This window comes from Heterocephalus glaber, unplaced genomic scaffold (assembly GCF_053883595.1).
Source record: "Heterocephalus glaber isolate CG9 unplaced genomic scaffold, H.glaber_assembly_v1.0 deba00001745, whole genome shotgun sequence".
Lineage (NCBI taxonomy): Eukaryota > Metazoa > Chordata > Mammalia > Rodentia > Bathyergidae > Heterocephalus > Heterocephalus glaber.
This window is the reverse complement of record NW_028258451.1, coordinates 1,158,994-1,186,620: the sequence shown is the minus strand read 5'-3', so window position 1 is coordinate 1,186,620 and position 27,627 is coordinate 1,158,994. Positions and strand designations below refer to the sequence as shown.

Here is a 27,627-nt window from a genome sequence, read left to right as displayed (position 1 = left end):
TGCCCCTCCCCCAGCAGTGAGGGACCCAGGCGTCCGACCTGCCTGGGGGTGGAGGTGAGGAGGCGTCTGAGAAGTGGGGGTGCGGGAGCGCAGGGGCAGCCGGGGGCAGCTCTGGGCTCGGCCCCCCAGGGAGCGAGGGTCCGGATTAAAAAAAAAAAAAGGTGAGGAGACAATTTGGTCCTCGTGTCGCTGGGTAAAGTGCGGGGCTGGAGGACGGGAGGGAGGGAGGCGGGGGGAGGGGGAGGGGCGCTACCGGGGGGGGGCAGGGCGGGGGGCGGGGCCGGAGGGATTTGGGGGAGGCAGGGACTGGGCCCGGAGGAAGTTGGAGACGCAGAGATCTCCAGAGAGGGCACCGAGGCCCAGCGAGAAAGCCCGGGCGAGCCCGCGAGGGCCGGGGAGGGGTTGAGAGGGGAGCGCGGAGGGAAGGCGGGGGCCTGGGGGCAGCTGGGAGGCGGCTGGAGAGAGGTGGGGGGCAGCAGGGGCGCACGGGGGGCGGGGACAGTGCGGCGGGGGTCCGAGCAGAAGGGGCCCGGAGACGGAAAGGTGGAGAAGCTGAGGCCCAGAGAGGCAGACCGGGAGGCCGAGCCGGGGAGAGACCCCGAGGCAGACGCGGAGACCGGAGGCTCCCCGGGAAGCCCGCGCGAGACGAGGGACAGGCCCGGCCCGGGGGCGCCCAGGGGGCCGGAGGTCGGGGTCCGCCCCTCCCCCACGGGCCCGGCCCCCGCCCGCCCCTCCCCCATTCCAGAGCCGCCACCCCCACCCCCACCAGCCTCCATCGCCGGCTTCGCTCGCCGCCGCCACCGCCTCTTCTTGTCGTCATGGAAACGGGATCCAGGCGCCCAGCCAAGGCTGGCTGCGGCGGCCGGAAACGGGGGGGCGCTGCTCCGCGTCCCCACTCCGAGCGACCTCTGCCCTCCCGGGGTCCTCCCCCCCGCCAGGAGGCAGGGCAAAGATCCCCTCCCAAGGAAAACCCTTAAATTTACCAGGGGAGCGGGCGTTTTGAGTTTCACCGACTCGTCTTTCTCTCTTTGTGCCCTAACCTACCCCTACCTCACACCTGGGGGCACAGTGAGGCCCCCGCCAGCGCGGGCCTGGGGCTGGGCTTGCGGCTGGAGGAACGTGCGTGTGAAAAGCTGAGTGCAGACAGCTCACGGTCCGATGGGCGGCAGTTTTGAGAAGAAAGGCTTCGTCCCCTGCAGAACCGGCCAGCGAGTCCCGGGCGGCCGGAGCCGGGGACTCTGGCGGCGGGCCAAAGTTTGGGCTCGGTCGGAACCTCGGGGTTGTCCCTGAGCCACTGTGTGACCTTGGCCCAAACACTTCTGTCTCCGAACTGTGTGTCGGGAATCAGGGGCCACACACTGCTGGGAGCAGCCTCGCCGCGCGGTTGGGAGGGCGCGGGCAGTCGCTGGACTTAAGAGGCCCGGGCCCGGTTCCCGGCCTTCCGCCCTGCGAGCCTGAGCGGGACCCTGGCTGCCGACCTGCCCCTCTGCACCCTCTGCCGTGCGTCCATCCGTCCACCTACCCCAGGGCTGCTCTCGGCCACTTTCAGGACTGCCAGGTGTCAGCTCCGTGCCGTTCACCCCTACCCTGCCCCACGGGAGCTGGGAGAAGCCTTCCCACCACTCCAGACTCCGGAGAGACCTCCAGGGATGAAATGAGCCAGGCTTCTCACTGTGGCGCTGCAGGCCCGGCCCGGGCATCCTCTGGCCTTTGTGACTGCCCTGTCTCACACCTGGTCTCTCCAGTGTCACCCCCAGAAATGTCTCCAGAGGGTGTCGATGTCCCAGGTTAAGAGCCATTTAAGTAAGTGAATCAGCAACAGGGGGACATGTTTTATTTTTATTTTAAATTACAATGTATTTCGTGAGCAAATCAATAGATGCTCATGGTTCCAAGAAAACCAGAGAATCAAATGGTCCCCCAAGGAGTTCCCAGTGAAATAATTCAGCCTGTTCCACCACAAATCCTGCTCCTTTGTATGTTTTTGCTGTTCCTTCTCCTCCAGGCCTTCTCTCTGAATGACAATCATGGTGCTCCAGCTGTGTCCCGGCTGCACGTTCTCTGAGGGTTTTCCTCCTCTGATAGAGAATGAATTAGCTCCTGTGGCCCTCACCCCGGCCTCCATTCCTCCTTACAGAAGTATTTTTACTTCTATTGGCTCATTTGGTGACATTAAGTGAGACACGATGACATCATGGCTTCTTGTTTCGGTGACTAAAGACAGCATATCTTTTCTTTAAAAACAATCTGTATTGAGATGGAATTCACACACCATGCAATCCACCCACTTCCAGTGCATAATTCAATGGCTTTTAATTAGCAGGCAGTTGTGCTGTCATCTACTTGAGACCAACATGAGGACATTTTCATTTCTTGGAGAGATACCAGGTCTCATCAGCTTCACCCGTGACCCTCCAGCTACTTCTGGCCCCAGCTAAACAATGCACTTTCTGTTCCTGTAGATTTCTCTATCCTAGACATTTCATGGACATGAAAGCTCACAGCACATGGGCCTTTGTGTCTGACTTCTGCTTGGCATTATTTTCAAGGTTCCTCCATATTGCAGCTGTGTCAGTACCTCATTCCTTTTTCGTGACTGAGTAATATTCCCTTTCTATGGATAGACCACATTTTCTTTATCAATCATCTATTTTTTTTTTTGGTTTAGGGAATCGGACTCAGGACTTTTCGCTTTTGAGGCAGGAAGCGGAACCACTGAGCTAAATCCCCAGCCTATATCACTCATCTATTGATGGGCATCTGGCTGGCTTCCACATTTCATCTATTATGAATGATGCTGCTGTGAACATCTGAGTTTTGCAGAGATGTTTGTTTTGCTATCTCCTGGATGACTAAAGTCACGTGTTAGCCCCTGTGAACACCCTGCAGCATGGGGAAGGGACTTTCAGAAGGGGCGGTCTCTCTGGACCTCGTCCTACACTGGCTCTTGAACTCACCTTACCCTGCCAAGGCTTCCAAGGTAGCTAAGTCCCTGCCCCCCAGGAAGCCCTCCACCCTCACTGCCACCTGCGGGAGGCAGGATTTTAAAATGACCCCCAAGGCCAGGTGTGGTGGTGCACACCTGTAATCCCAGCACTGGGGAGGTTGAGGCAGGAAGATCACTGTGAGTGTGAGGCCAACCTGGGCCACAGTGAATTCAAGATCAGTGAATTATATCAGTGGACTATACAGTGAGACCCTATCTCAAAACACTAAAACTAGGACCAGAGATGTAGCTCAGTGGAACTGCGCCTGCCTGGCAAGCACAAGGTCCTGAGTTCGATCCCTGGTACCAAAAAAATCCAAACAAAATAAAACCTCTAAAACTAAAAATAAACTTACCTCCAAGATTCCTACCTCTACCTGCACACTTGGGAGTGTCCTGTCCTCCTGAACGTGGGGACACTATAGGGTGGTCGTTGCTCCCAGAGCAGGTGACAGCTGATATGAAGCTGACCATTAAGGAGACTCTGCAGTGGGCCAGGCCCTATCAGGCAATGGCTGAGCAGAGGGTCCAGGAGTCAGAGGGTGTCAGAGCAAGAGAGGTGCCCCCGATGTCCTTGAGGAGCTGAACTGCTGTGTTGAGGGAAAGCTGAGGCCTGACAGGTGTGGTGAAGTGAAATGTGGGTTGCTCTGGCCCCCAAGCTCACGGTGATTTGTTAGGCAGCACCGATGACCAACACACCTTGTGTGTCCCATTGAATGCAGAGGTCACAGCGGCTGCTGCCCCCTTGCTGTAGACAGCCAGCTGGCCCCCACAAGCACATCCCCGTGCAGACCCCTCTTTCCTGGATCCTTCATTCCTTTTCCCCTTCTCAGCGTTTTTTGAGATAGGGTCTTGCTCTGTAACCCAGGCTGGCCTTGAACTCGAGACCCTGAGTGCGGGGTTACAGGCCTGCCCACCCGGCCCAGCTAGCAGTCTTGCTCTTGCCTGGAGTGTGGTGCTGGCCCATGCCAGATCTCCCTGTTCCCGCATGGTCTGCAAGGACTCTATTCAGAGTGCTCTGCCCCTGCTGCTTCTCAGCTGCACCTTCTCCAGTGTGATCAGAAGCCATCAGGGTCTCTGGCCCAGAGCACTGGCCTCGCTGACCCTGGGTCTCCTGCAGGCTCCCCCGCCCCATGTGGCTTCCGCCTCCTCTGGGAAGCCCTCTGGCCCTGACCCTACACGGGCTGCCTGTGTCCCCTGACAACAGGGCAGCTTCCCTTCAGGGCCCCCAGAGCCCAGCGGTGGACAGGGATCCTGAGCGGAATGGCCAAGGGGTGGAAGGAGGAAGTATGGATGGACGGACGGACGGAGGAGTCTAACGCCCTCTCCCCAGCCGCCCCCATCCTGCATCCTCTCCCCATCCCCAGGTGCTGGCGCTCTCATCAGCTGCAGCTGGGCCCTTTGTGTTTCTCAAGAGGCGAGAGGCACAGCGTGGCCCTCGCTCTTCCTGCGGCACCAGGAAGCGATGATCAGCGATTCTCCTCGTCCTCATTCAGGGTGAAGTGGAAAGATTTCAGCCAGCCCAGGCGGGCTTCAGGTGGCCTAGCTCCAGGTCCTGTTCCCCTCACCTCCCTCCCTAGGCCACATCTGCAAGAGGCCAGCCAGGGCTCGGGGCTGCGGTTCACATCACACACACCACCCCCAACCCCAGCCCGAGTCCGCTGAGCCCTGCGGAGGTCAGGGGAGCCCTGGAAGTGTGTGCAGAATTTGAAGGGCCTGGATGCTTTTTCTAGGGGTCCACAGCACTTATCTCAAAGGGTTCCCTAATTCTCTGCAAGTTAAGAATCACTCTTAAAACTAAAATGGCTAGGGGTGTAGCTCAGTGTAGGCCAGGGTTCAATCCCCAGGACCACAGCCGACCGACCAAACAAACAAAAACAAAAACCTTTTATGTTTTTATTTCTATAGATAGTTCACATAATGTGTATTTCTTAATTTGAAATTCAGACTAAGAAAAATTTTAATTTTTTGTAGTGCTGGGGATCAAAAATGTTATAGTTTAAAGAATGTATTTTAGTAAAATAAACTCATACCATGTTTACATAATAAAAAATAACTATGGCCCAGCATGGTGGCACATGCCTGTAATCCCAGCACTCGGGAGGCTGAGGCTAGAGGTTCGCCTTGAGTTCAAGGCTAGCCGGGGCCACATAGTGAGTTCAAGTCCAGCCTGGACTACATAGCAAGACCCTGTCCCCAAAATAACTATGCTTTCCCTAAACACTGGGCTTGCATGTGTGTGTGTGTGTTGGTTTATATTCCTTTTGGATTTTTTTTCTTTCTTTCTTTTTTTTTTTCAGGAATCAAAGTCAGGGACTTGTGTTTACCAGGCAGGCACAGTGCTGTGAGCTACATCCCCAGCCCTATATTCCTTTTGTTTTTGTGTTTTGCTTGGTTTGGTTTGGTACTGGGGATCAAACTGAGGACCTTGTGCTTTCGAGGCAGGCACAGTGCCACTGAGCTAAATCCCCAGACCTTGTTTTGATTTTTTTTTTTTTTGGTACCGGGGATTGAACTCTGGTCCTTGCGCTTGAGCAGCAGGCGGCGAAACCACTGAACTAAATCCCCGGCCCTTGTTCTGATTTTTGAGACAGGATCTAGATATGTAGTTCAGGCTGGCCTTGCACTCACTGTGTAGCCCAGGCTGGCTTCCAACTAGCAGCGATCTTCCTGCCTCAGCCTCCTGAGTGCTGGGATCACAGGTGTGCGCCACCACACCCAGCTGGCCACAGTTTATATTCTTGAAATCTATTCAACATTTAGTGGTTTTTGTTGGTTTTTTTTTTGGTACCGGAGATTGAACTCAGGTCCTTGCACTTGCGCAGCAGGCAGCGAAACCACTGAGCTAAATCCCCGGCCCCTCAACATTTAGTTTAAAAGCAGAAAGACAGGGTCCTGGTTCTACACCCAATCCATTGTATTCTCACTGGTCATGAAGCCTCCGGACTCTACACTTCATGAAAGAATAAGACTGAAAAAAAATAATTTCTGCTTTGTGAGCCTTGAAATGGGTCCCAGAGATGCCCCGCGTCCCCGGGCCACACTTGAGAATCACTAATGTGTGACATTGTTCTTTAGCAGTAGCAGGCCCAGGACAGTGAGTAGAAAGGTCTGGACACCACAGCCAGGGCGGTATGGCCTCAGCACAGAGGGATGTGAGTTAGCGGTGACACCAGGCACAGGAGAGTCCTGGGTTCCAGTCCTAGCCTGGCTAGTTGTTCACTGTGTGTCCAGGAGGGTTTCGCAGCCTCTCCGCGCCCGGCTGAGGGTGGTGACGCAAACGTCAGAACTTCCCTGCGTTCAGAATCCGAAGGACTCCAGACTTGAATGTGAAGTGGCGCACAGGAAGCTCTCCTTGCATCATGGGATTGCTTTCCACAGGCCTGGGAAACAGTGAGGGGCGGTGCCCAAGGGACAGCGGAGCAAGGAACAGCCTAGGCCCAATCGAGGGGGAAGGCACAGGGCGGTCGCCTTGCGGCCAAACTTCCAGGACCTGAACACACCCGGGCCCACGGGCCTGTGTGAGGACTGAACCCCGCGCACTCGCAGGGTGCAATGTGCTCAGAGCAAGGCCAGAGTCACCTGTTCAAAGCCCGCAGTGCCTTGGAGGGACAGGGTTTCCGGACTCGGTGTGTCCCGGTTTACTTTGAGTAGATAAACACCGAAGCCTGGCGGCTTTCCATTAACAGACCTTTAACAGTTCTTCAACTGCGAGATGTCCTTCCACTTCCAAAATAAAACAAGTAGCTTGACGTTTTACTTAATTTTTTGTTTCTTGTCTTTTTTTTCTTGGACTTGATATATATAATTTTTTTAAAGAGTTCTTCAAACTTTTTGTGTGTGTGTGTGTCTTTGGTACCGGGGATCAAACTCGGGTCCTTGCACCTGTGCAGCAGGCGGCAAAACCACTGAGCTAAATCCCTGGCCTTTTTTTTTTTTTTTGCCTGCTTGTTTGTTTTGCAGTACTGGGAATCGAACTCATACTAGTTAAGTCCTCTACTTTTGACCTACATCCTCAGCCCTTTAAAAAAGTTTTGTTTTGTTTTTAAGACACAGTCTCCCAGGCTGGGCTTAAACTTTCAATTCTCCTGCCTCAGCCTCCTGAGTTGCCAGTGTTGCACAGACATGTGCCACCATACTTGGCTGCCTTTGGTATTTTATCTTACTTTACTGAGACAAGGTCTCACTGAGAAGTTCAGGCTGGCCTTAAACTTACTGTATAGCCCAGGCTGGCCTCGAACTCATAGCAGTCCTCCTGCCTCAGCCTCTAAAGTGCTGGGATTATAGATGTGTGCCAGCACACCTGGCTGGTTTTTAAAAGAACATAAACTTTAGGATTTTACCTTAAGTTCCTGACAAAGTCAGCAAATATTCAGCACTTAGATCACTATCTCCAATGCTGCGGCAAGGCAGACAGCACCAATTGATCACCATGGCAGGCAGCACCAATCAATAAGGACCTTCTTTCCTGCTGAACAAACCTTCAGCACCCTCCTAATACAGGTCCAAGCAGCCTGTATGAATCAAGTACTTCTAACTAAACAAGCTGAAACATACTTCCCATTGCAAATCTCCAGTGTGACCTTCAGAAATTCCTGGAATCATGGAAAATGACTCAGAATTCTTCCCTCAGGGAGTCTGGGCCTGCTAAATACGAATTCCTTCCTGCCAGCCTACCCATACCACCCTCCCCATTCCAGAGGGATTTGGAATCCTTGTAAACCACCCTCCTCTTTCTACCCTGCCCCCGAAAAGGAAACCGAAGCCCCAGAAATTAAAAGACTTGCTCAAGGTCACAGGGTGGGTGAGCATGTGACCTGTCGTAGTAAAATATAGCAGATAATAAAGTTGACTCTGGAGCGTCCTGGCCCAGGCATGGGCTGTATCTTGCACCTCACCAGCTGGGTGACCTCAGGCTCTGTGCCTCAGTTTCCTCCTCCATAAAATGGGCTAGTCAATTCCTAGGGGGCATCCATCAGCATGGCCTTGGTGGAAACATCTCCAGCTGGGGTGTGTCTCTGACGTTACTCTTCCTGCCCCCCAAGAGGATATGCAGACCTAGACAGGCGAGAGCCCAGCCTGGCGCTGTGGCCCCCCATCCCTTCAGGAATAAGCTCAGTGTGGTGTGGTTCAGTGGTAGAGCACTCACCTAGCGTTTAGGAGGCCTGGGGATCCTCCCTAGCGCTGCAAAACTAAAGAAATAATCAAAAGGCTTCTTGTGAACGTCAAGCATGTGGCGTGGAGGGTGAGATCCCAGACCGCAGAATCGGTTTCTGAGCCTCCCTGCAGAGAGAGCGTGCCTTGATGGACAGGGCGGCTGTGGGTGTCAGGGATCCTGCTCAGAAGGAAACCGGCTGGCACGGGGTAAGTGTGCAGCAAACGGCAGCAGTTGCTGCGACAGGCTGGAGCATGAGGGAAACTTGCTGTTCCCTGGGCTCGAAGCTGTTTGGAGCCAGGCTTCCTTCAGCTGCCGCTCAGGGGGGTCTGTGTGACCCGGATGAGTCCTCGACACTGCTCGGTGGCGCCACTGATTCAACGGGAGGGCAACTGGCCAGACGTGTGCGATTATAACCCCGCGCACACATAAACCAACGGATGTCGGTACATCCGACACGGGGCTGGGGAAGAAGGCAAATGCAGTGGGGAAGGTAGAGGAAAGCCGAGTGGCGGTCACATTACTGCAGGAGGCCACAGGGGTGCCAAGCGCTCCCTAGCTGGCCTCTTGGTGCTGCTCACCGACTGCGCTCCGTGTTGGTCTCGGCGAAGAAATCTCTATCGCTACTCCGCGGCCCGCGGGGGACCAGCCTGCGCCCGGTCCCCGCCCTCTGGGCAGGCGGCGACGAGTTTGAAATAAAGTTTATTGACGTTTCTGTCGGTATTTACATATGATACACGGTGAGTCACAGAGCCAGGCCCCCCCCCAGCCTCATTAAAACTCGCGGCGTGAGACAGGCTAAGTGCTGCGCCCCCTCCCGCCCGATGCAGACTAGAAGCCCCCCGCCCCCCACCCCGGGCCTTCTGGTTCCGTGTACGACGCTGTGCGACCTCGCCCAGCCCCAGCGGGCGTGGCGATTGTCTGGGGAACCCCCCTCCCCTCCCCCAATCTGTCCGGGGGGCGCAAGGGGCCTAGAAAGAGGCCAGAGTCTGTCCGAGAGGGAGAAGATGGAGGAGGGGTGTGGGGAGGAGTTCCCAAAGTGGAAGACAGAGTGGGGGGCGTGGACCCCCGCTACTGCCCCTCCCTCCCCCGACGGGGCCTCGAGGGGGGAGGGGCGGGCAGGCTGGGGAGAGGGCTCCGGCCTGGCGCTCGGGGTGAGGGCCAGCGGGAGGGGACAGGAGGGAGCGCGGGGGAGGACCGGAGAGGAGCTGGGGGAGCCGAGCCGGGGCCCCTCAGAGCCCCCGGGGGACAGGCCCCCTGCAGGAGGCCCAGGGGTGCAGCCCTCGAGGAAGTCGGGGTGTCCCTGGGGACCGAGGGAGGGAGCAGGCCAACTTCCCCCAGGCCTGGGCTGCTGTGCCCCGAGGGAGAGGGGCGGGGCGGAGAGGAGGAGAAAGGGATCGGCATTCCGGGAGGCTGCCGACCGCACTCTCCAGCCCAGCAGCCCAGAGGGCAAGCGGGAGGCTGGAGGCTGCTGGGCCTTCGTGAACCGGAAGGAGCCAACGGCCAGGGGCAGGGGCCACGGCGTGGGCGGGGCGACGAAGAGGAGGAGTAAGTGGAAGGGACCAATGGGAAAGAGGTTTCGGGAAGTGGGGCGGGGATAGTGAAATGAGGAAGTGATAGGGAGGCGCAGCAGCCCCGAAGGGGAGTGGCTATTGAAATGAGGGGTGGTGGGCGTGGCCTGCAGTGATGGGGCAGCGCCCTTCGGCGGGAGAGGGGCTTCGGAGCCGGGCTTCGGAGGGGCAGGGGAGGAGGAAGAAGGCGGGGGGGGGGGGGGGGAGCTCCGCCCGGCCTCAGCAGGGCGAGGTGGAGATGTGCAGGTGGTCCGGGTACTTGATGGCTGGAGGGTAGTTCTGCGTCATCTGGATGGAGACGTCGCTGGAGATGTCTGAGGGGCTGCGGCCGCGGCGCCAGGCCTCGGGCTGCAGGAACTGGCCCGAGTAGTCGGAGCAGTCACTGAGCCGCGGGCGGTAGAAGGCCGGGTGCGGGCGGTACATCTCCTCCTCGGCGTAGCGCTTGGTGAACAGGTACACCGACATCACGCCGGCCCCCTAGGGTGCAGGGCAAGGTCACCCCAGAAATCGGGGCGTCCCCAGCCCCTCCTCCTCCAGGACCCCAGGAGTTGGAGCTCCCAGGCCCCACCCCCTCTGCCCCCCAGGATCAGGCCAGACCCTGCCCTTCCAGCTCCAGGTCTGGGCCCAGGACTTCACCTCTTTGAGCAGGAAGGAGGAGGCAGCGAAGGCGAAAGACCACCCATAGCGATAATGAAAGTACTGCTCGGAGCTGCTGGGCCTGTTCATGACCTCGTCGTTGATGCTGGAGATGTAAAGAACCAAGCCCACCACCAAGGAGAGGCCTGAGGAACAGAGGGATGCCCTTGGGCATTAGGAGGGGCCAGGCCTGCCCACTGCCACCCTCCTCGAGCCCACACAGGGCTGCTCCATCCCGAGGCTGCAACTTGGGCAGCAGCCACGGAAATGCAGCTGCAGAAGGGTGGGGTTGGGAACCACATCGAGCAGAGGAGCCAGGCAGGACGGAGGCAGAGGAGGGGCACCGCCAGGCCGGGGTGTGAATGGACCCTCTGGGAGCCGGCTGGTGTTGGGAACAGACTGGAGGGAGACGCTGGAGCTGATACAGGAAGGGGATGAAGCCTGGGCCCGGCTCTGCACAATAATCTCAGCCACATCAATCACGATGGCTGCTCCTGGAAGTGGAGTCTCCTTCAGTGAGAGGCGCTGACTCTCAGGGCTGTGTGCATAGTAACTCACTCAGTGTCATCTCCACGTGGGGCTGAGGACAGAGGCCCAGGGAGAGGGTGGAGAGCAGGGGTCTGACTGAGGATCCTCAAAAGGCTGACATCTTTTTCTGAAGGTGGCCTTGGCTTTGAACAGCAGCCCTGCATGCCCAGGGTGTCCGGGGAGACCCTGACACGCCAGCCCTAAGCAGCACTAACTGATGTTAACCAGCCTCAGATGCCCACAGAGAGGCCTCTGTGTGCCCAGCGCACCCAGCACAAAACCAAGCTCCTTCTGTTGCCTCCGAGAGGATCAGCATTCAGTCCTGTGCGGTTCATCAGCAAGGACTGGCTTTTAATCATTAAAGGGTTGGAAAATAAATCAAAAGAAGAATGTTTTGTAGCCTGTAGAAAGTACAGAAATCTCATTTGACAGCTCTTTAAAAAGTTAAAGACAGAATTTCCATATGACCCAGCAATTCAATGCCTAGGTACATACCCAAAAGACTTGAGAACAGGTGTTCACACAACAATGTCTACACTAATGTCTGCAGCAGCATCACTTATAATGGCCTAAAAGTATAAACAACCCAAAGGTCCACCAACAGATGAATGAATAAAGGGAATGTGCTATGTCCAAGAGGAATATTATGCAGCCAGCAAAGGGAGTGAAGACTGATTTATGCTACACACAGGTGGATCTAAAAATCATGCTCAGTGAACAAAGACAAATACAAAAGATCACAAATGATGCATTTCTGTCACAGCAAAGTGCCCGAAATAAGCAAATTTGGAGACAGGAAGTGAATGGGTGTGGCCAGCTTGAGGGTGGAGGGGGTGGCAGTTGGCTGTTAAAGAATGTGAGGTTTCAGCCCGGGGATTTAGCTCAGTGGTTCTGGCGCCTGCCTCGAAAGCACAAGGTCCCGAGTTCGATCCCTGGTACCAAAAAAAAGTGTGAGGTTTTTTGGGGGAGTGATGAGCATGTTGGGAAATGAGCCAAGGAGATGGCTGCACAGCTTTGTGGAGCTACTAAAACCTGCTGAGTTCTATGAACTGTACAATATGTGAATTATGCATCAAATTTTAAAAGTATGTGAAGTTTGCTGGGCATGGTGATGCTTGCCTGTGATCCCAGCACTTGGGAGGCTAAGGCAGGAGGATCACTGGTGGGCTACATATTGAATTCAAAGCCACCCTGAACTATTATATTGAGAGCTTTTCTCAAAAACAAATAAAAAAGAAAAACAGGGCTGGGGATTTAGCTCAGTGGTTTCGCCACCTGCTGCACAAGCGCAAGGATCCAAGTTCGATCCCCGGTACCACGCACACAAAAAAAAAGACTAAAAAAGAAAAACAAACAAACAAAAAAGTGGGCCAGGGATGTATGTGGCTCAGTGGCGCCGCATCTGCCTGGTAAGTGCAAGGTCCTGAGTTTGATTCCTAGTACCAGAAGGAAGAAAGGAACAGATAAAAAAGTATATGAACATCATATAACTGTGCCCACTAATAAGGTGTCTAGGGCACACAGCCACACCCACTTGTTCCCATATCGCTAGGACCATTTCCTACTGCCCGAGGAGAGCTGCGCTCCATACCAGGGACTTCCTAGGCCACACCGCCTGCCCGGCTGGGTCCTACCGACCTTTCCAGGCCACTTTCTCCTTCTGCCTCTGCTCGGGAACCTGTCTGCTTGCTTCTGCTCTCAGCCTCTGTTGTTGCTGTCCCTCCTGGAATGCCCTCCCCCATGTCTGTCTCTGCCCCTTCCTCCAGATCCCTGCATCCTCTATGCCTCCTAACACAGACCTCCTAGCATCTCCCTGTTTAAAAACCAAAATATCCCAGCATGGTGGTGCCTGCCTGTGATCCCAGCACTAGGAAGACTGAGGCAGGAGGACTGCTGTCAGTCGTGGCCAGGCTGGGCTACATAGCAACACTCTGACTCAAAAATAAATTAATCAATCGGTTAACGAATTAAAGCAAAGCTAAACAACACCAAGCTCCCTTAGTCGTTAAACGCATGTTGATGGGAACTCTGACGAGATGCCATTCCACATTAATCAAAGGGCCCAGGCATCCAAAGCATCACCTTTGGTGTCCTGGCGAGGGTAGGAGAGGCCACCCTCTCACCAGGAGGGGAGGAAGGTGGGCAGGAGCCCCCAGGAGGGGCACTGGCACCTACGGAGCCACAGAGGCTCTGTGCCTTCTCCCTGCCACCCAGGCTGTGACTCTCCCCTGGGGTGTGAGAAGCGTGAGCAGCTCACTGTGGCATCATGCACATGCGGGAGGTGGCAGAGCCTGGAAGCCCTCAGAGCGAGGAGAGCCATCCTGGTACACAGCTGCACAGCAGGGCAGGCTGCCTGCAGAGTCAGATGAAGTCGGTGATTGCTCCCCAAGATATCACTGAATAATAAAAAGTAACAAGTGAAAGTGTACATAGTGGCTGGGCGTGGAGGCTCATGTCTGTGATCCCAGCACTTGGGAGGCTGAGGCAGGAGGATCACCATGAATTCCAAACCAGCCTGGGATACATAGTGAGTTCTAAGACAGTCCGAACTACATAGTAAGACCCTGTCTCAAACAAACGAAAAAGTATATAGTGGGCTGGGGATTTAGCTCAGTGGTGCTGCCACCTGCCTTGCAAGCACAAGGTCCTGAGTTCAAACGTTGGTACCAAAAAAAAAGTATATAGTAGTATCTTTTTATGTGTGTGACAGGTTCTCTCTATGTACCCTAAGTATGATTCTCCTGCCTTAGCCTCCTGACTGGTGGGATGACAGGTGTGCACCACCACGCTAGGCTCTGTAGTATGCTACCTTTCAAGCAGGAAAGGGGGCATATAAAAATACATATGAACATCTGCTCACTTTTGCAAAGAGGCAGAGAAAAGAGAATAAACAAATGTGGCTGGTTACTTTTGGGAGGTAGGTGAGAACAGGACAAGATGGGAGGAGTGTATATTTTAATATGGATTCAGTAAGAGAGGAGAAACTAAAACAGAATATAGCTGGGCGTGGTGATTTGGGCCTGTAATCCCAGCTCTTGGGAGGCTGAGGCAGGAGGATGGCTGTGAGTTCCAGGCAAGCCTAGGCTACAGAGTGAGACCCTGTCTCAAAAACAAACAAACAAACAAACAAATATATACATATATATACACACACAGAAATAAATAATTCTAACTTGACAGCAATATGATCATGGGGTGGCTGATCCCAGTAACTTTGAGTACAATGTTTTTTGTGTTTTTTTTGGTACCGGGGATCAAACTCAGGACCTTGCGCTTGCAAGGCAGGCGCCAGAACCACTGAGCTAAATCCCCAGCCCTGAGTACAGTGTTTTGATTACATAGTGCAGCCTGAAAGGTCTGTGATTAGCAGGCTTTTGTTGGGAGTGGTGTAAAGGTCCTGCCACCTTGGGGAGCTGGAGTTTCTGTTCTGAGGGAAGGAGACACAAAGCACAGGGCAGGGCATGGTGATGCATGCCTGTAGTCTCAGCACTCAGGAAGCCAAGTCAGGAGAACTGCCAAGAGTTCAAGGCCAGCCTGAGCTACCTAGGGAGACTGTCTCAAAACAAAATGGTGGGAACAGAGTGACAAAGGGCACCGGAACTCGCTTCCTGATAGTCAAATTGAGGACACAAATCAACATGGAAGTGAAGGCATGTCACACTCTGGATTCTTGAAAACAGATGAGGCCTTACTGATGTTTGTTAAAGTGAAGAAGCGCACAGTGGGGCCAGGGATGTAGCTCAGTGGTTCCGCTGCCTGCCTCGCAAGTGTAAGGACCTGAGTTTGATCCCTGGTACCAAAAAAATAAGAAGCACACAGGGGAGCAGAGAGGTCATTTCGGTAGCAATTTCAGTAGCAATTTCCCCGCCTAGGTGGAACAATAGCAGCAAGCAGCAGTCCCAGCCCTAACAGGGAGCCACCGGGAGGCCGAGGTGGGGTGCCATGGTCTCCCCAAAGGCCATGTCCACATCACACTGGCCCCACCACCCTGAGTGACAACTGGCAGGCTCTGGCAGGCTCACAGGCCCGGGTCCAGAGCAGTGCCCCGCTCGAGCATAGCAGGCTACAGGACACTGCAGCCTTACAGGGAGAGCACCAGCTGCTCTCCGATCTCTGGAACAGCAGCACTGAATGGAAAGAAGAAGTGGGGCCATGGATTTAGCTCAGTGGCACTGCAACTGCCTCTCAAGCACAAGATCCTGAGTTCGATCCCCAGCACAAAAAAAAAAAAAAGAAAAGAAGATGGAGGGGCTGCCACTGTGTGGGGACCCGGAGGAAGGAGGCTCATTGCTGAGCACAGAGCTGGGGACAGCCAGGTGGGGCGACTCTGAGCAGACCGTCCTGTTCCGGGAAGCAGAGCTCCTGGGTCCAAGGGGGCCAGGCCCACAAGCCTCATGCAAAGCGGAAGCACAGCAAAGAGCAAACCTCAGAAGAGGCCGGCATGAAAGAGAGGACACTGAGGTCCTCCTAGAGGCGCTCCAAGGAGAGGTTTGGGACCCACGAGGCCTTTGGGGGCCTGACTCTTGTTCTGCTCCAAGTGTTGCCCCTGAATCAAAGGAGAACATCCCGGTTCTGTCCGTTATGTTGCAGGCAGGAGAGGGGACAGGAGAGGGGACAGGAGAGGGGGAGGAGAGGGGGAGGCAGCTCCTAGGACAGGGAAGGCATCACTGCTGCACAGGGCCTGAGGCAGCCAGAAAGCCGGAGGAGGGAGAGATGGGGCAGGGATGACATGGCGGGCCTTTCTCGTCTATAAAGCATCTCACCATATATATATATTTTTTTTCTTGGTACCAGGGACCGAACTCAGGACCTTGTGCTTGCAAGGCAGGCAGTGGAATTACTGAGCTAAATTCCTGGACCAAACACATATATTTTTTAAGACAGAAGGAGACTAAAGAGATGGAATAAGAAATACAAAGCATGACCCTATAGCATCCTGAATTGGAGAGAAAATGACTACAAAAGACAGTTCTGGGGTAACTGGCAAAATTTAAGTTTGGTCTGTGATTTAGATACATGGTTGTACTAAGCCTGCTGTGCTTGATTTTGGTCTTGTGGTTCAATAACAAAGTGGCTGACACTTGCTGAGCCAGTGGGGGAAGTGTTTACAAATTACATCCAGGTAGCTCTATGTGTGTGTGGAACATGCAACTGTATTCTACATCTGTGTAGCATGTGTACCCACATATGTAAGTATATATGTATGGAGATATATGAGATGTATGGCAAACTGCTTAACTGGCCGGGCGTGCTGATGCACTCCTGTAATCCCAGTACTCGGGAGGCTGCGGCAGGAGGACCGCCTCAAGTTCAAGGCCAGACTGGACTACAAAGCCTGACCCTGTCTCAAAAGAAATGTAAAAATAAAATATAAAATAAAATAAATGACATCTAAGAGTTCCTTATATTGTTTTTGCAAATTTTCTTTTTTTTTTCAGTACCGGGATCGAACTCAGGACCTTATGCTCATGAGGCAGGCATGGTGCCACTGAGCTAAATCCCCAACCCTGCAAATTTTCTTTAGCTGTGCATTTTTTTCTAAAATAAAAACGAATATCCCCAAAGAAGATGTTGTCCGAGGTGCCCAGTGCTGGGTGGAGGAACAGCCTGGTGGCGAACGGAGCTCTGGTCCGCATCACTGCCACCACCTCTGCCGAGGCTGATGGTGATGCCAAGGTCACAGCGGTGATTCTGACCTTTCCTGCTGTCCGTGCTTAACCCAAATGCCATGGAGCCCATGGTGCAACATCACTTCCGGGTTACAGGGTGTGCCAGGAAAGAGGATGAAATTAGGTGAGGAAATGTCCAGCAGTGCGTGTGTGTGGGTTCTACAGCACTGCATCCTGCAGTCCACAGAGACCAGGATGGACTGGGCTGAGGCCCCCAGCCTGCAACCAGCCTGTGAGCTCACAGCGACGGAGGACAGAGCCAGCGCCAGCCTAGCGGAGGGAACAGCAGCACCTAGACAAGAAGCCGGCGGGCGAGGAAGACACCAGACCCAGGTCCACCTGGCTTCTCCTGGGCCTCGGTTTACAGCACAACACAGAGGTGGGTGAGGAACCAAACCATGCCACAGAAACGTCGTGCTGGGGGAACTCTGACACACAGGTGACCGGATTCACCCAACTAATCAACTCAAAACCAGAGGAGGGACTGAGACTAAAGGGTGCTTCTGAGATCTAGCAATCAATGCACAGGTGAAATTTGGATCCTGATTTGCAACAAACTAAGCAGAGAAAGGCATTTATGAGGCCAGCAGGGGAGACGGAATGCTAAGTGGATGCAAAAAGATCTGAAGTAACTGTCCAGATTTTTCTGCCCTCGGTAGTGGCTGTAGTAAACAAAAGAGTACTTCTAACTCAGAGATCTACTGAAATATCTGTGGACAAAATGAGTTGATGTCTGAGGCTGACTCTAAAATAAGGGAGTGAAGTACAGAAAGGGGACAGGCCTGTGTGACTAAATAAGGCTCCACCATATGTTGGTGATGGCTGGAACTGAGGGAAGGGTGCATGGGATTCCCTTACACTCTTCCTTTGGTATTTTCAGGGTGAAATGAATTTTAAAAAGTCAAGGTTGTAAAAATATATATATATAGGGCCGGGGATTTAGCTCAGTGGTTCCACCGCCTGCTTCGAAAGCGCAAGGACCCGAGTTCGATCCTCGGTAACAAACAAACAAACTATGTATATATAGTGGAAGGACTCATCTAGACTAGAAGAGATCTATTAAGTAAATGCCATGTATGATCTCTCTCTCTCTCTCTCTCTTTGCTGAGGACCAAATCCAGGCCCTTGCATATGCTAGAAAAGTGCTTTACCAACTGGGCTACACTCCCAGACCTAAAAAAGACACTTTTGTGTTTTGTCTCTCTAGAAACAACTAGGGCAGAGTGAACTGGATGCCATTATATTGTAAATTATTGTCAGATTTCTAGGTTGTGGTAACTGTGTCATGCACATAAATGTCCATATTCTTAAGAGATTTGCACTAACATTTGGGGTTTTTAATTTTAATTTTTTTCCGACAGGATCTTGCTATATAGTTCAGGCTGGCCTTGAACTCACTATGCAACCTAGCCTGGCCTTGAATTCATAGTGACCTTCCTGCCTCAGCCTCCCTCAGCCGGGATCACAGGTGTGCACAGCCACGCCCCACCACACCATTTTCTCAGAGATGAACTACAATGATGCCTAGAACTTACTTGCAAAGGGCAATGACCCCCCAAAAGAAAAATAAGAGTATGAAGATTCAGAATGTGAGGGGCGGGAGGCAAAACCTTTAAAAATCGGGGTGCTGCAGAGCGGCGGGGTAGAGCCACAGCTGCCGTGCCTCGCCTTCCCAGGACCACCTGGCCTCTCCGAAGTGCGCACCTCCAGCCAGCCTCATGTGCTCGCTCCCTTACTCGGCACAGCGCTGTACTCTCTCGCACACTGGGAGGCCAGGAACCCACAGAGCCCGAGTGGAGCGTCCCCCTTGTTCTCGCCCAGCATTCAACACAGACTCAGTGTGCAGCACACCCGGCTGAATGGACGAATACGTGCCCGAAACGGCGCTTTTGGAAAGGCGCATGCGCGGTCTCATCTTTCTAACCTGCAGTTCCTCACCCCAAGGACGGACCGTTCCGCACTCTGGGCTGCACAGCTTCCGGTTTCTAGTACTTCCTTTTTCTTTTCCTCAAGACTGGAGAGTGAACTGGGACTTCACACTAAGCTACATCCCTGACCCTTTAAAAAAAAAAAATTTAGTTTTGGGCTGGGGATTTAGCTCGGTGGTTCCACTGCCTGCCTTACAAGCGCCAGGTCCTGCGTTCGATCCCCGGTACCAAAACAAATTTTTTTTTTTTAGTTTTGAGACAGAGTCTTGGTAAATTGCCCAGGCTGGACTTGAACTTTCGATCCTTCTGCCTCAGCCTCCCAAGTGCTGGTCTTACAGATCTGTGCCACTGCACCCAGCATATTCCATAACCCTAACACAGGGAGAGTCCACAGAGTGCTACATGGCGGATAGGAACCTGAGGCGCTCTTGGAAGGTGAGCAGGCTTCTGGAAGGAGGCCTGGAAACTGCACTCCCTCCAGTGGCCACTTCAGGCTCAGGGTCACCTCGGCTGTCTCATCCCTCAGAGATTGCCACTCACCTCATCATGCCCGCTTTATGTCCTTTGATTTTTTTTTTTTTTTTTTTGAGACAGGGCCCTGGTATGTTGCCCAAGCTGGCCTCAGCTCACAACCCTCCTGCCTCGGCTTCCTGATTAGTGAGTCCACCTTCCTTCCTGAAGCCCCCATAAATCAAAACCACTTTGTACAAGCCAGGTGTGATGGGCCACAGCTGTAATCCCAGAACTCAGGAGGCTGAGGCAGGAGGATCGCTGCAAGTTTGAGGCCAGGCTGAGTTACATAGTGAGTTCAAGGACAGCCTGAACTACATAGCAAGATCCTGTCTCAAAAAACAAAGACACAGGCAAAAAAAGCCAGACCTGGTGGTGCACACCTGGAATCCCAGCACTCAGGAGGCTGAGGCCCGAGGGTCAAAGTAGGTTTGAGGCCAGCCCCGACCACAGAGTGGTTCCAAGGTCCTAATAGCAAGACCTCGTCCAAAGCACCAGTCAAAAAGAAACCAAACAAAACCAAACAAACCACTTTTTGCATCCTGAAGTCCTCTGCCCCAGCTCCAGCCTCATTCTCTGTGTGTATCTCTGCTTCGAAACCCCCATCTTCCTGCTGAGATATGGTTCTTCCTACCCAGAAGGCATTGCTCCTTCCCCTCCAGCTCTGCCACAGCCCACTTCTTCCCGCAGGAGAAGGCCCTGCGGCTCCAGCCTGACACCAGTACACCCCACACCGAGGGCTCACATTCTGCACCACAGCTCTGAACAGCCAATCTCTCCACGAGGGGGCTGAAAGCAGCGTTTGAAGAAAGGAACAAATATTTCCAACAACGAGGAGACTTCCTGGGGGGGGGGATTAAACCTAAGGCCTTGACATGGAGGAACAGCCTCAATCCCTTTTTAACATCATTATTATCATTATTTTGAAAAAAAATAAAATCATTATTATTTTGAGACAGAGTCTCACTAAGTTGCTCGGGCTGGGCGTGAATTTGGGATCCTCCTGCCCTAGCCTTCCGAATGTAGTAAGTCATTCTTATCCTTGTTTTTCTTCCCTGGCCATTTCGAGTGGCTGATTCTGCAAAAATAACGGTCTTCTTTTTCTCTTCCTCTCTCTCTGCAGTCTAACTCTCTTACTCTCTCCGCGCGTGCTCAACTACATCGCTCCATCTTTCTTACACCGCAGCAGGCAAGAATCACCCGCACTGGGAGCGGAACCTTCCAACCTGGCCTGCGAACGATCGTTTCAGAACCACGGACAGCCGCGCCCGCCTCTCCACACTCAGTGCTTTCCTTTCTGCGCTGGAGAAACTCCCGCGCCCTTGCAGCCTGGGGCCCCGCGCCTGCTCCGGTCAGCTCTGCCGGTCGGGCCCACACTGTCCTGCCGCACCGGCTGCACCCCGCCCCTCCCCCGTTGCCGCCGGACACGCAGCAGCTCTGGGCGCAGTGCACGTAGACAGGGGCAGGACCCGGCCTTTCGGAGCTCACACTCTGGTACAAGGAGACTGGGACGGAACGGAGCTGGGATGGGCTGGGATGTACGTGGCATCCAGCTGTGCTAGGCAGTAGAGGGCGGGGCAGCGCTGGGAATCCTCGGAAAAAGCGACTCAGAAGGAACAAGAGGGAGCCCTGAGGACCGGGAAGAGCGCCCTGGGAGGAGCGCGCACACCGGCCCAAGGTGGGCGTGCACCAGCACTTCCAATGCAAATGACGCCGGCGAGCTGAGCAGCGCCCCAGTGCGAGACCTCGGGGCAGCGCAGTGGGAATCCACGAGGGGCCTTCGCTCAGGACTCGGGGGCCGGTGCCAAGTTCAGCGCCTGGCACAGGGCCGGTGCCAGACATGGGTGCGTGGGTCACGTTTGGGGATCGGGTGACGAAGGGGCCTGTGCGGGCGTCACTCCTGTGGCCTGGAAAAAGCAAATCAATGCCCCTGGCCTGGTCCCCACTCCCCAAGCGCACGCGGCCAGTCACGGACTCCACTGACCTCGGGTCCTTATCGGCTCCTCCAGTCTGGTCCAGCCCACACCCCACAGTGCCCTTCCTTCCTCGGCTGTTTCCGATCTCTTTCCTGGGAGCCTGTCCTGGGGCAGGCCGCTGGGGGCGTGTAAGTTTACACCCCGTGTGACTCTGACCCTTCCCCACAGCGCTCCAGAAATGCACGCCGATCCCTCACCGATTCCATGGCAAGACCTGGTTGATGGCCCGACCTCAGGCAGCCCGTGTCTCCCTCTCCCAGGCTTCACACCCTCACTGGGAATTGGGGTGACTGAGCCCGACTGAGCTCAGGCGTTGGCTTTCTGTTCATCCTTATCCTCGCCTTTTAACTTCCTTCGTGTTTAGGATTTTTAACTGGTTTTTTTGGTATCAGGGATCGAACTCTGGTCCTTTCACTTGCAAGGCAGGCGGCGGAACCACTGAGCTAAATCCCCGGCCCCATAGGATTTTTAACTTTAGCAAGGCAGCATAGTGTCCTGATAAAGGACCCTGGGTCACAATACTGCTTTCACTGCCAGCAAATTTAACCTCTCAGAGCTTCTTTTGCCTCAGTGTTAAAATGGAAACATTAGGGCCGGGGATTTAGCTCAGTGGTTCCAGTGCCTGCCTCGAAAGCGCAAGGTCCCGAGTTCGATCGGCGCCCCCCCCCAAAGGAAACATTAATGGTACCTACCAAAAAATGAAACAAAAATCAAAACAAAAAGGGTCCCTACATCATTATACGGTCAAGAAAAATAACTTAATTCACAGGACTCAGAACCACCTGGGCCCTGACACCCCCTAAAGTTTCAAATACCACTGTTACATTGTATTTACTTACTTAATCATTTATTCCACCGAGCACTTATTGTTATAGTCCAGGCACTTTATATCCATGAACTAGCTCAGTGGCCATTTGGCCTGCCACTTGTTTTTGCATGGTTTGCAACCTATGCATTGCTTTTGCATTAAAAAAGAAAACTGGCAGGTTAAAAAAGAAAAGAATCTCTCATGGCACATGGAAGTGACATTGTCTTCAAATTTCAGAGTCCATAACTCAAGTGTTACTAGCAACAATTCCACAAGGGAAGACATTTACCCCAGCCTTTCCAGCCATGGGACTGGCAAGCTGAGGGCACGTTTGAGGCCTTGGGGCCAAGCACATAGATTGGATGCTTTGACGTGAACCAAGGGAGGGGCTGGGCAGCAGGGCTCAGTCTCTCTCAAACTGCTGGGTTAGAAGTCTGACCTCCAGCCCGACCTTGGCCAGTCAGCTCCTGGGGCAGCATATGAGCCCGTGCTCTGGAATCACAACACCCCTGGGTTGGTTCCCATTCTGCCATTGACTAGCACATTTCCATTTTTGTGTCTGCAAACAATGGGGCCTTCCTTAGAATGTTTAGGGTAGGCTGAATAAAACTCCCCATGCTGCCTACTCTTGCCCCACTTTCTCTCTCTAGGCCACTATTTTCCATCTGAAAAATGATGAGACCTTTTTGCTCTGACACTCTCGGATCATGTTATCCTACGTGTCTTATTTTAGCTCGGTGTCTGGCTCCACACGCCGGGATTCAAGTCTGCACTGAGGTTGCACCCTGCTTTCCCTGGAAAAGGTCTCCTCGGGTTGGGTTGAAGGCTGGGGGAGGCTGGGCCCCGGGAGAGCTGGGGGAGGAGTCGGGGGAGGGGCCCTGGAGATCTTCCTGCGCTTTATACAGCAGACTGGGAAGAGGGACCCGGAGCAGGCTCAGGGCACACAGTGGAGGTGAGCTGTATGGTGGGGTTTGTTTCTGAAATATCAGCTCAATTGCAAGGACCTGATTTGAATTTAATTAAATTATGATACACGAATTTGAACCACGTAGGAGAACTGGGTCAGAATGAGTTGGTTGGGCCGTACTGGCGGGGTTAGATGTGTTTAAGCTGCACCACCCTGTGCTGGACAGAACCAGAACGGGCTGGGCCCAGCTGAGATTCAGGAGGCTGAGAGAGAGCTCTCTGGAGCTCTGGACTTCCCAGGCATCTGGCAAAAGCTCACACAGGTAAACTGCACAGAGCCGGGTCCCAAACCCGAACTGCTTCAGGTGAGTGCTAATAATAGCTCGGGTGGAGGCTCCCCGAGAGGACACTGAGATCACAAACACCCGAGGACTCTGCACCTCAGTGGAGGAAAGGCTGTGAGCGAACCCTGAACTCTAGCGAATGCCAAGCGCGGAGATGCAACTGACGCCGAAACTGCCTGAAATGCATTATTAGAAAGAAGAACAGAAGAGAGCTGCACGGGCGTCAGGCGCCGAGGGCGACGGCAGAAGACGCGAGTCCACTAGCAAGTTCACAACTGACAGAGGGCTCCCCACAAACTCTTTAGACTTTTTTGTTCGGTTGGAAAAAAAAAACAATGCTGCGCAGAAAATAAAGAGGCTTAAACACTGAATTACTAAAGTGTCAGTGATGGTAAAAACCCAGGCTCTGGCGGCGAGGAGCGCGCGTGCACCCCCAGCTCTGCGTCCCTCACTGCGCGGAGGACACTGAGCCCCGCCCACAGTCAACCCCTTCTTTGCGCTCACCCGAGAGGATGAAGAAGATGCCGGAGACGAAGGCCAGGATGGTCCTCTGCGGGCGGATGTGGCCGATGTTGCTGATGACAAAGGCGGTGAACACCAGAAACAGGCTGACCATGGGAAAGGGCGTGGCCGTGCGCACCGTCTCTGGGAGGCGACAGGGAGGCGGGGTGGGGGGGGGTCTCCAGAGGCCCTGTCCACTCCCCACCTCGGCCCCGCCCACTTCCCACCTGGGGGGGCCTTCGACCTGCCACTGCGGGCTCCACCGCGGCCCGGCCCCGCCCCTCCTGGCCCCTCCCCTTTCTTGCACACCCCTCCCACCCGCCCCGCCCCTCCCTTTCCCACTCCTGCGCCTTCTTGGAGCCTGCACCCTCCGCACAAGCCGCCCCTTCCCTGTCCTGCCCTTTCTCCAGGACCCCTGGTTGCCCAGGCCCCTCCACCCTGTTCCCCTCACTCAGAATGTTCTCCGTGTTTTCCGTCACCAAGTTGATCTCTGGTTCGAGGAAGTATTCTGAGGCCACGCAGCGGCCCTTCTCCCGACCTGGCAGGGATGGGATGGAGGAGGACGTTAAGTCCCGGAGAGGCGCAGGGCAGGGGCAGTGGGAGACCCCGTGGGGGGGGGTGTGCCGGGGTCGTGGTGCTTTGTTCTGGAGGGTGGGAGAGTGGGTGGCTTGGGGTGCTTGGGCGTTCTTGGGAGCTGCCCCGGAGACCCAGGGGTGGACCCCAGGCTCCAAGTGAGGAGCCTGTGACCTGGATTTCTGTGACCCAAGGAGGGACTGGGGTGAAGGACTCAGGGGTCCCGGGCAAGGCAGGACGGGGCGCCCCGCACCTGCGAAGAAGCAGACCCGCCAGAGGCCAGCGTGCAGCGCCATCTTGACCTCGGTGGTCTGGTTCTGCGGCAGCACCGTGCCCTCTTCCATGTACAGCCAGTAGTCGGTGCTCACAGCGATGCCCACCAGCAGCAGGCCGCAGGCGCCGAACACGCTGCTCAGCAGGGTCAGGGCGCGGCTGCTGCAGTGACTCATCCTCAGTGGCGGGGGGCGCCCTGCGGGGCCTGTGGGGCGGGAAGCTGCAGTGGGGACCCCCAAGGGGACACCCCAATGCCTGGCCCCACATTGGGCCGTGGAACCCTGGCCAGAGATGCCAACTCCAAGTCAGCACCTTCTGCAATCCTACTTCTGGGTCCCAGACCAGGACCCCAGCAGCACTGGCCTCTGACCTCCAGAGACAGCGGTTGACTCCAGACCTCAGGGATGGGCCTCCCAGACTTGCAGCCGTCCCCGGCCCCAGGGGAAGGTTCCCAACCACAGCCCTCAGCCCAGACCCACAGATGGCCCAGGTCTGGACCTGGGTCCCGATATCATGAAATCTCAATTCCAGATTCTTCCCCACCCTCACCTCCTCTGCCAGTCTGAGGGCCCAGCCTTACAAATCAGACCCACAGGAGTCCCCAGCATTGAGCCTGAGCCTCAGACACTGTTATGAGAGCCAGCAGGTTGACCTCGGGACCTGGAGCCCCAACCCTGACTGTGCCCTGACCCAACACCCCAGCGATGAGCATGAGGCTCCAAAAGGGACCTGTCACCTCCACTTTGAGCCAGGCTCTACATCCCTGGACCTTGGATGCTGTACGACTTGTCCCATCCAGAGCTCCAACCCAAGCCACACGACTTAACTCCATGCCTTGACGGCTCCATGGGCTGTGTCTAGAAAATGAACTGCATGCAAAAAGCCTCCAAAGGAGTCACTAATCACAGATCCCTGGCCCCACACCATGGCTTCAGAATCTTGACCTCAGAACTATCTGAGACTGTGAGAGAGACCCCCCGCCCGAGCTTTTATCTTGACCCTAAGAGCCAATTCCAATGCTAAGAACTTCTGCCTCCGATCCTGTGCTTGGTGTTACAATCTGATCTCACATCCATGATCCAGAACTTCGATTCTAGACCTCTAACTCCACTCTCCCAACCAAAGGCAAGACTCGAAGCTGGGATTCGGGAATTTGTTCACAGGTTGCCAGATCCCGATCACTGGAACCCAGACACCTGGAGCCGTGGTGTTGACTAGAGACCCAAGGATGTCAAAACCGTGAGCCAGCACCCCAACAAGAACTCCAGCAAAACCAGGGGCCATCACCCTGTGAACTAGGACTCAGTGCTCCCTGAGGACAGTGCCCCCACCACACGACCCCCATATTCTGCACCGGAGATTCTAGATCCCAATTTCCCATACTAGGACTCCAATCACACACACACACACACACATACACACACACACACACACACACCACAACAACTGGTATGGGACCTGGACCCCAGCACTGGACTTACAAAGGAGAAATCCCCAAGTCATAGCTGTGACTCCAACTCAACTCAGGGGCCTCTAGACCTAGAACTGAAGGACTCCAAATCCCTTATCTGCAGTCCACACATCCCAGCTTCCTTGAAGGAAGGTCCCTTGTGCCACAAAGTCCCATGATGTAGGGGATCACCTTGGGATGCCTAGGATAAATCAGTCCAGACCCTCTGGGTCCTCGAAAACCAGCGATATCCATCATCTCTACCTGCAAAGTTTTCCACCCTGACAATCAAGACACAGACCGATTCACCTACCTTAACCCGAGTCCCCAGGGCCTCTAAACTCTGCCCTGCCCCAGCAGGAGCCCTGGACTCTGAGGTCTCCCCTCACTTGGCACCCCCAGTGTCCAGAGGCTCCCGCTGAAGCCCCAGCCTCCGGAGGGCATGGGGTTTAGTCCAGGAGGCTGGCACAGCCTCTCCTCCATCCCCCACCCTGTGGCTCCGGGACCTGACCGCTAGCTGCCTGCTGACTTCAGCTCGGAAACAAACACCCTAAGCCCCTTGCCTGATGTCCCAGCCCAAGCGGCTGTCCCGGCTTCCCCAGGCACCTACCCGCCCGCGGGCCCCTGGCTGGGCCCGGGCCTTCGCACCCTCTCCCTCCCCGACCCCTCCCTCCGTCCCAGTTCCTCCGCGCTCTGCCTGGCCGCCAGTTTCCCGTCCTGCAGCCCTGGTCCCTTTGGGACCCTCCTCTCGGGCCTGGAGCCACCTCCCATCTGGTCCCAGCCTCCCCACCTCCAGGCGTGTGGACCCCTGAGGTTCCGGTCCTCGGAACCCAAGTCCAAACTCCCTCCAGTCTCTTGGGAGACCGCAGCTCCCCCTTCCTCGGGACCCCTTTCCAGACTCCCAGCGCGCTCCCCGGGGACTGGGCCTCCACCCGCACCCGGTGCCGCCCTCCATCGGGCCGGGCCTCGACCCTCCCGGTGCAGCGCTCTGCGACTCTGACTCTGGGAGCTCAGTTTCCCCGCTCCGGGACCCTCAGATCCCGTCCTCTGGGATCTGCCAGGCCCCGAGGTCCCTGCGTCCCCCAGACTCGGTTCTCAAGCGTCCGGACCCCCAGGACCCCGCCCCGGAGCCCCTGGGGCCCTGCTCAGCCCCACGCCGGCCCGCAGCCTCTACCTCGGGCGCCCCCAACCCCCCAGGACCCTCCCCGCGCTCACCTCGTTCAGGGCTGGGCGCTCGCTCCGGGCCGCCGGCCCCACAGCTGCATGACCGGCCCCGCAGCTTCCCCCGGCCGCTGCCCGCGCCCCCCGCCCCGGAGCCCGGCGTCCCGGCCCCTCCCGGCCTCCCACCCCCCACCCCCCGCTCCCGCGGCCTCACTAGGCGGACGCGGCCGGGCGCAGGGACCGGCGGCTGCTCATTGGCTGCTGCGGAGGAGGGGAGGGGCGCGGAGCGGGTGAGGAGGGAGGGGGCGACGGGCCTTGAGGACGGGGCGAGGGGAGAGAGTGCCCGAGAGGGCAGCGGCGCGGAGAGGACGCGGGGTCCCGCAGCCCCGCGGCCTGGAGGGTGGAGGGGCCGGCGGCGGAGCTCGAGGGGCAGAGCCGGAGCTGAGGCCCCAGCCCCCACGCTGAGGCTGGGCTCGGAGGCCGGGCGAGTGCAGAGGTCAGGGAGCCGGACGCACGGAACGCGCAGAGCCCGCGGGTCGACGGGCGCGGGGTCCCGGACACCTTGAGCCCGGGGAGGTGCGGCAGGGGGAAGGGGGCAGAGGCGGAGACCCTGGGAGGGAGCGGCAGCGGGGGGTCCCCAGGGCAGGAGCTC

The 27,627-nt window shown here is 55.6% G+C and overlaps 1 protein-coding gene across 2 annotated transcripts; it reads right to left on the bottom strand.

The window, feature by feature from the left end:
* Positions 1 to 8,827: 8,827 nt before the first annotated feature.
* Positions 8,828 to 27,151, bottom strand: Cacng7 (calcium voltage-gated channel auxiliary subunit gamma 7). Of its 2 annotated transcripts, XM_004866727.4 has the most exons (6): positions 27,030 to 27,151; positions 24,345 to 24,569; positions 23,970 to 24,056; positions 23,522 to 23,662; positions 10,349 to 10,494; positions 8,828 to 10,189 (listed from the first exon to the last, which is right to left on the bottom strand). In XM_004866727.4, exons 2-6 carry the CDS (start codon positions 24,538 to 24,540, stop codon positions 9,932 to 9,934), a joined length of 828 nt encoding a protein of 275 aa, XP_004866784.1. In that variant the 5' UTR covers positions 24,541 to 24,569; positions 27,030 to 27,151; the 3' UTR covers positions 8,828 to 9,931. The 2 variants fall into 2 exon arrangements, with proteins under 2 accessions (XP_004866784.1, XP_087057158.1); XM_087201032.1 differs by lacking the exons at positions 24,345 to 24,569; positions 27,030 to 27,151 and having other exon boundaries at positions 23,522 to 23,660.
* Positions 27,152 to 27,627: the final 476 nt, after the last annotated feature.

Coding starts and splice junctions, on each gene's coding strand:
- Cacng7 (XM_004866727.4), bottom strand. CDS start 24,540: ATGAGTCACTGCAGCAGCCGCGCCCTGACCCTGCTGAGCAGCGTGTTC. Junction 24,057..24,344: donor GCGGGTCTGCTTCTTCGCAG/GTGCGGGGCGCC, acceptor CATCCCTGCCAG/GTCGGGAGAAGGGCCGCTGC. Junction 10,495..23,521: donor CATCTTCTTCATCCTCTCGG/GTGAGCGCAAAG, acceptor TCTGTTCCTCAG/GCCTCTCCTTGGTGGTGGGC.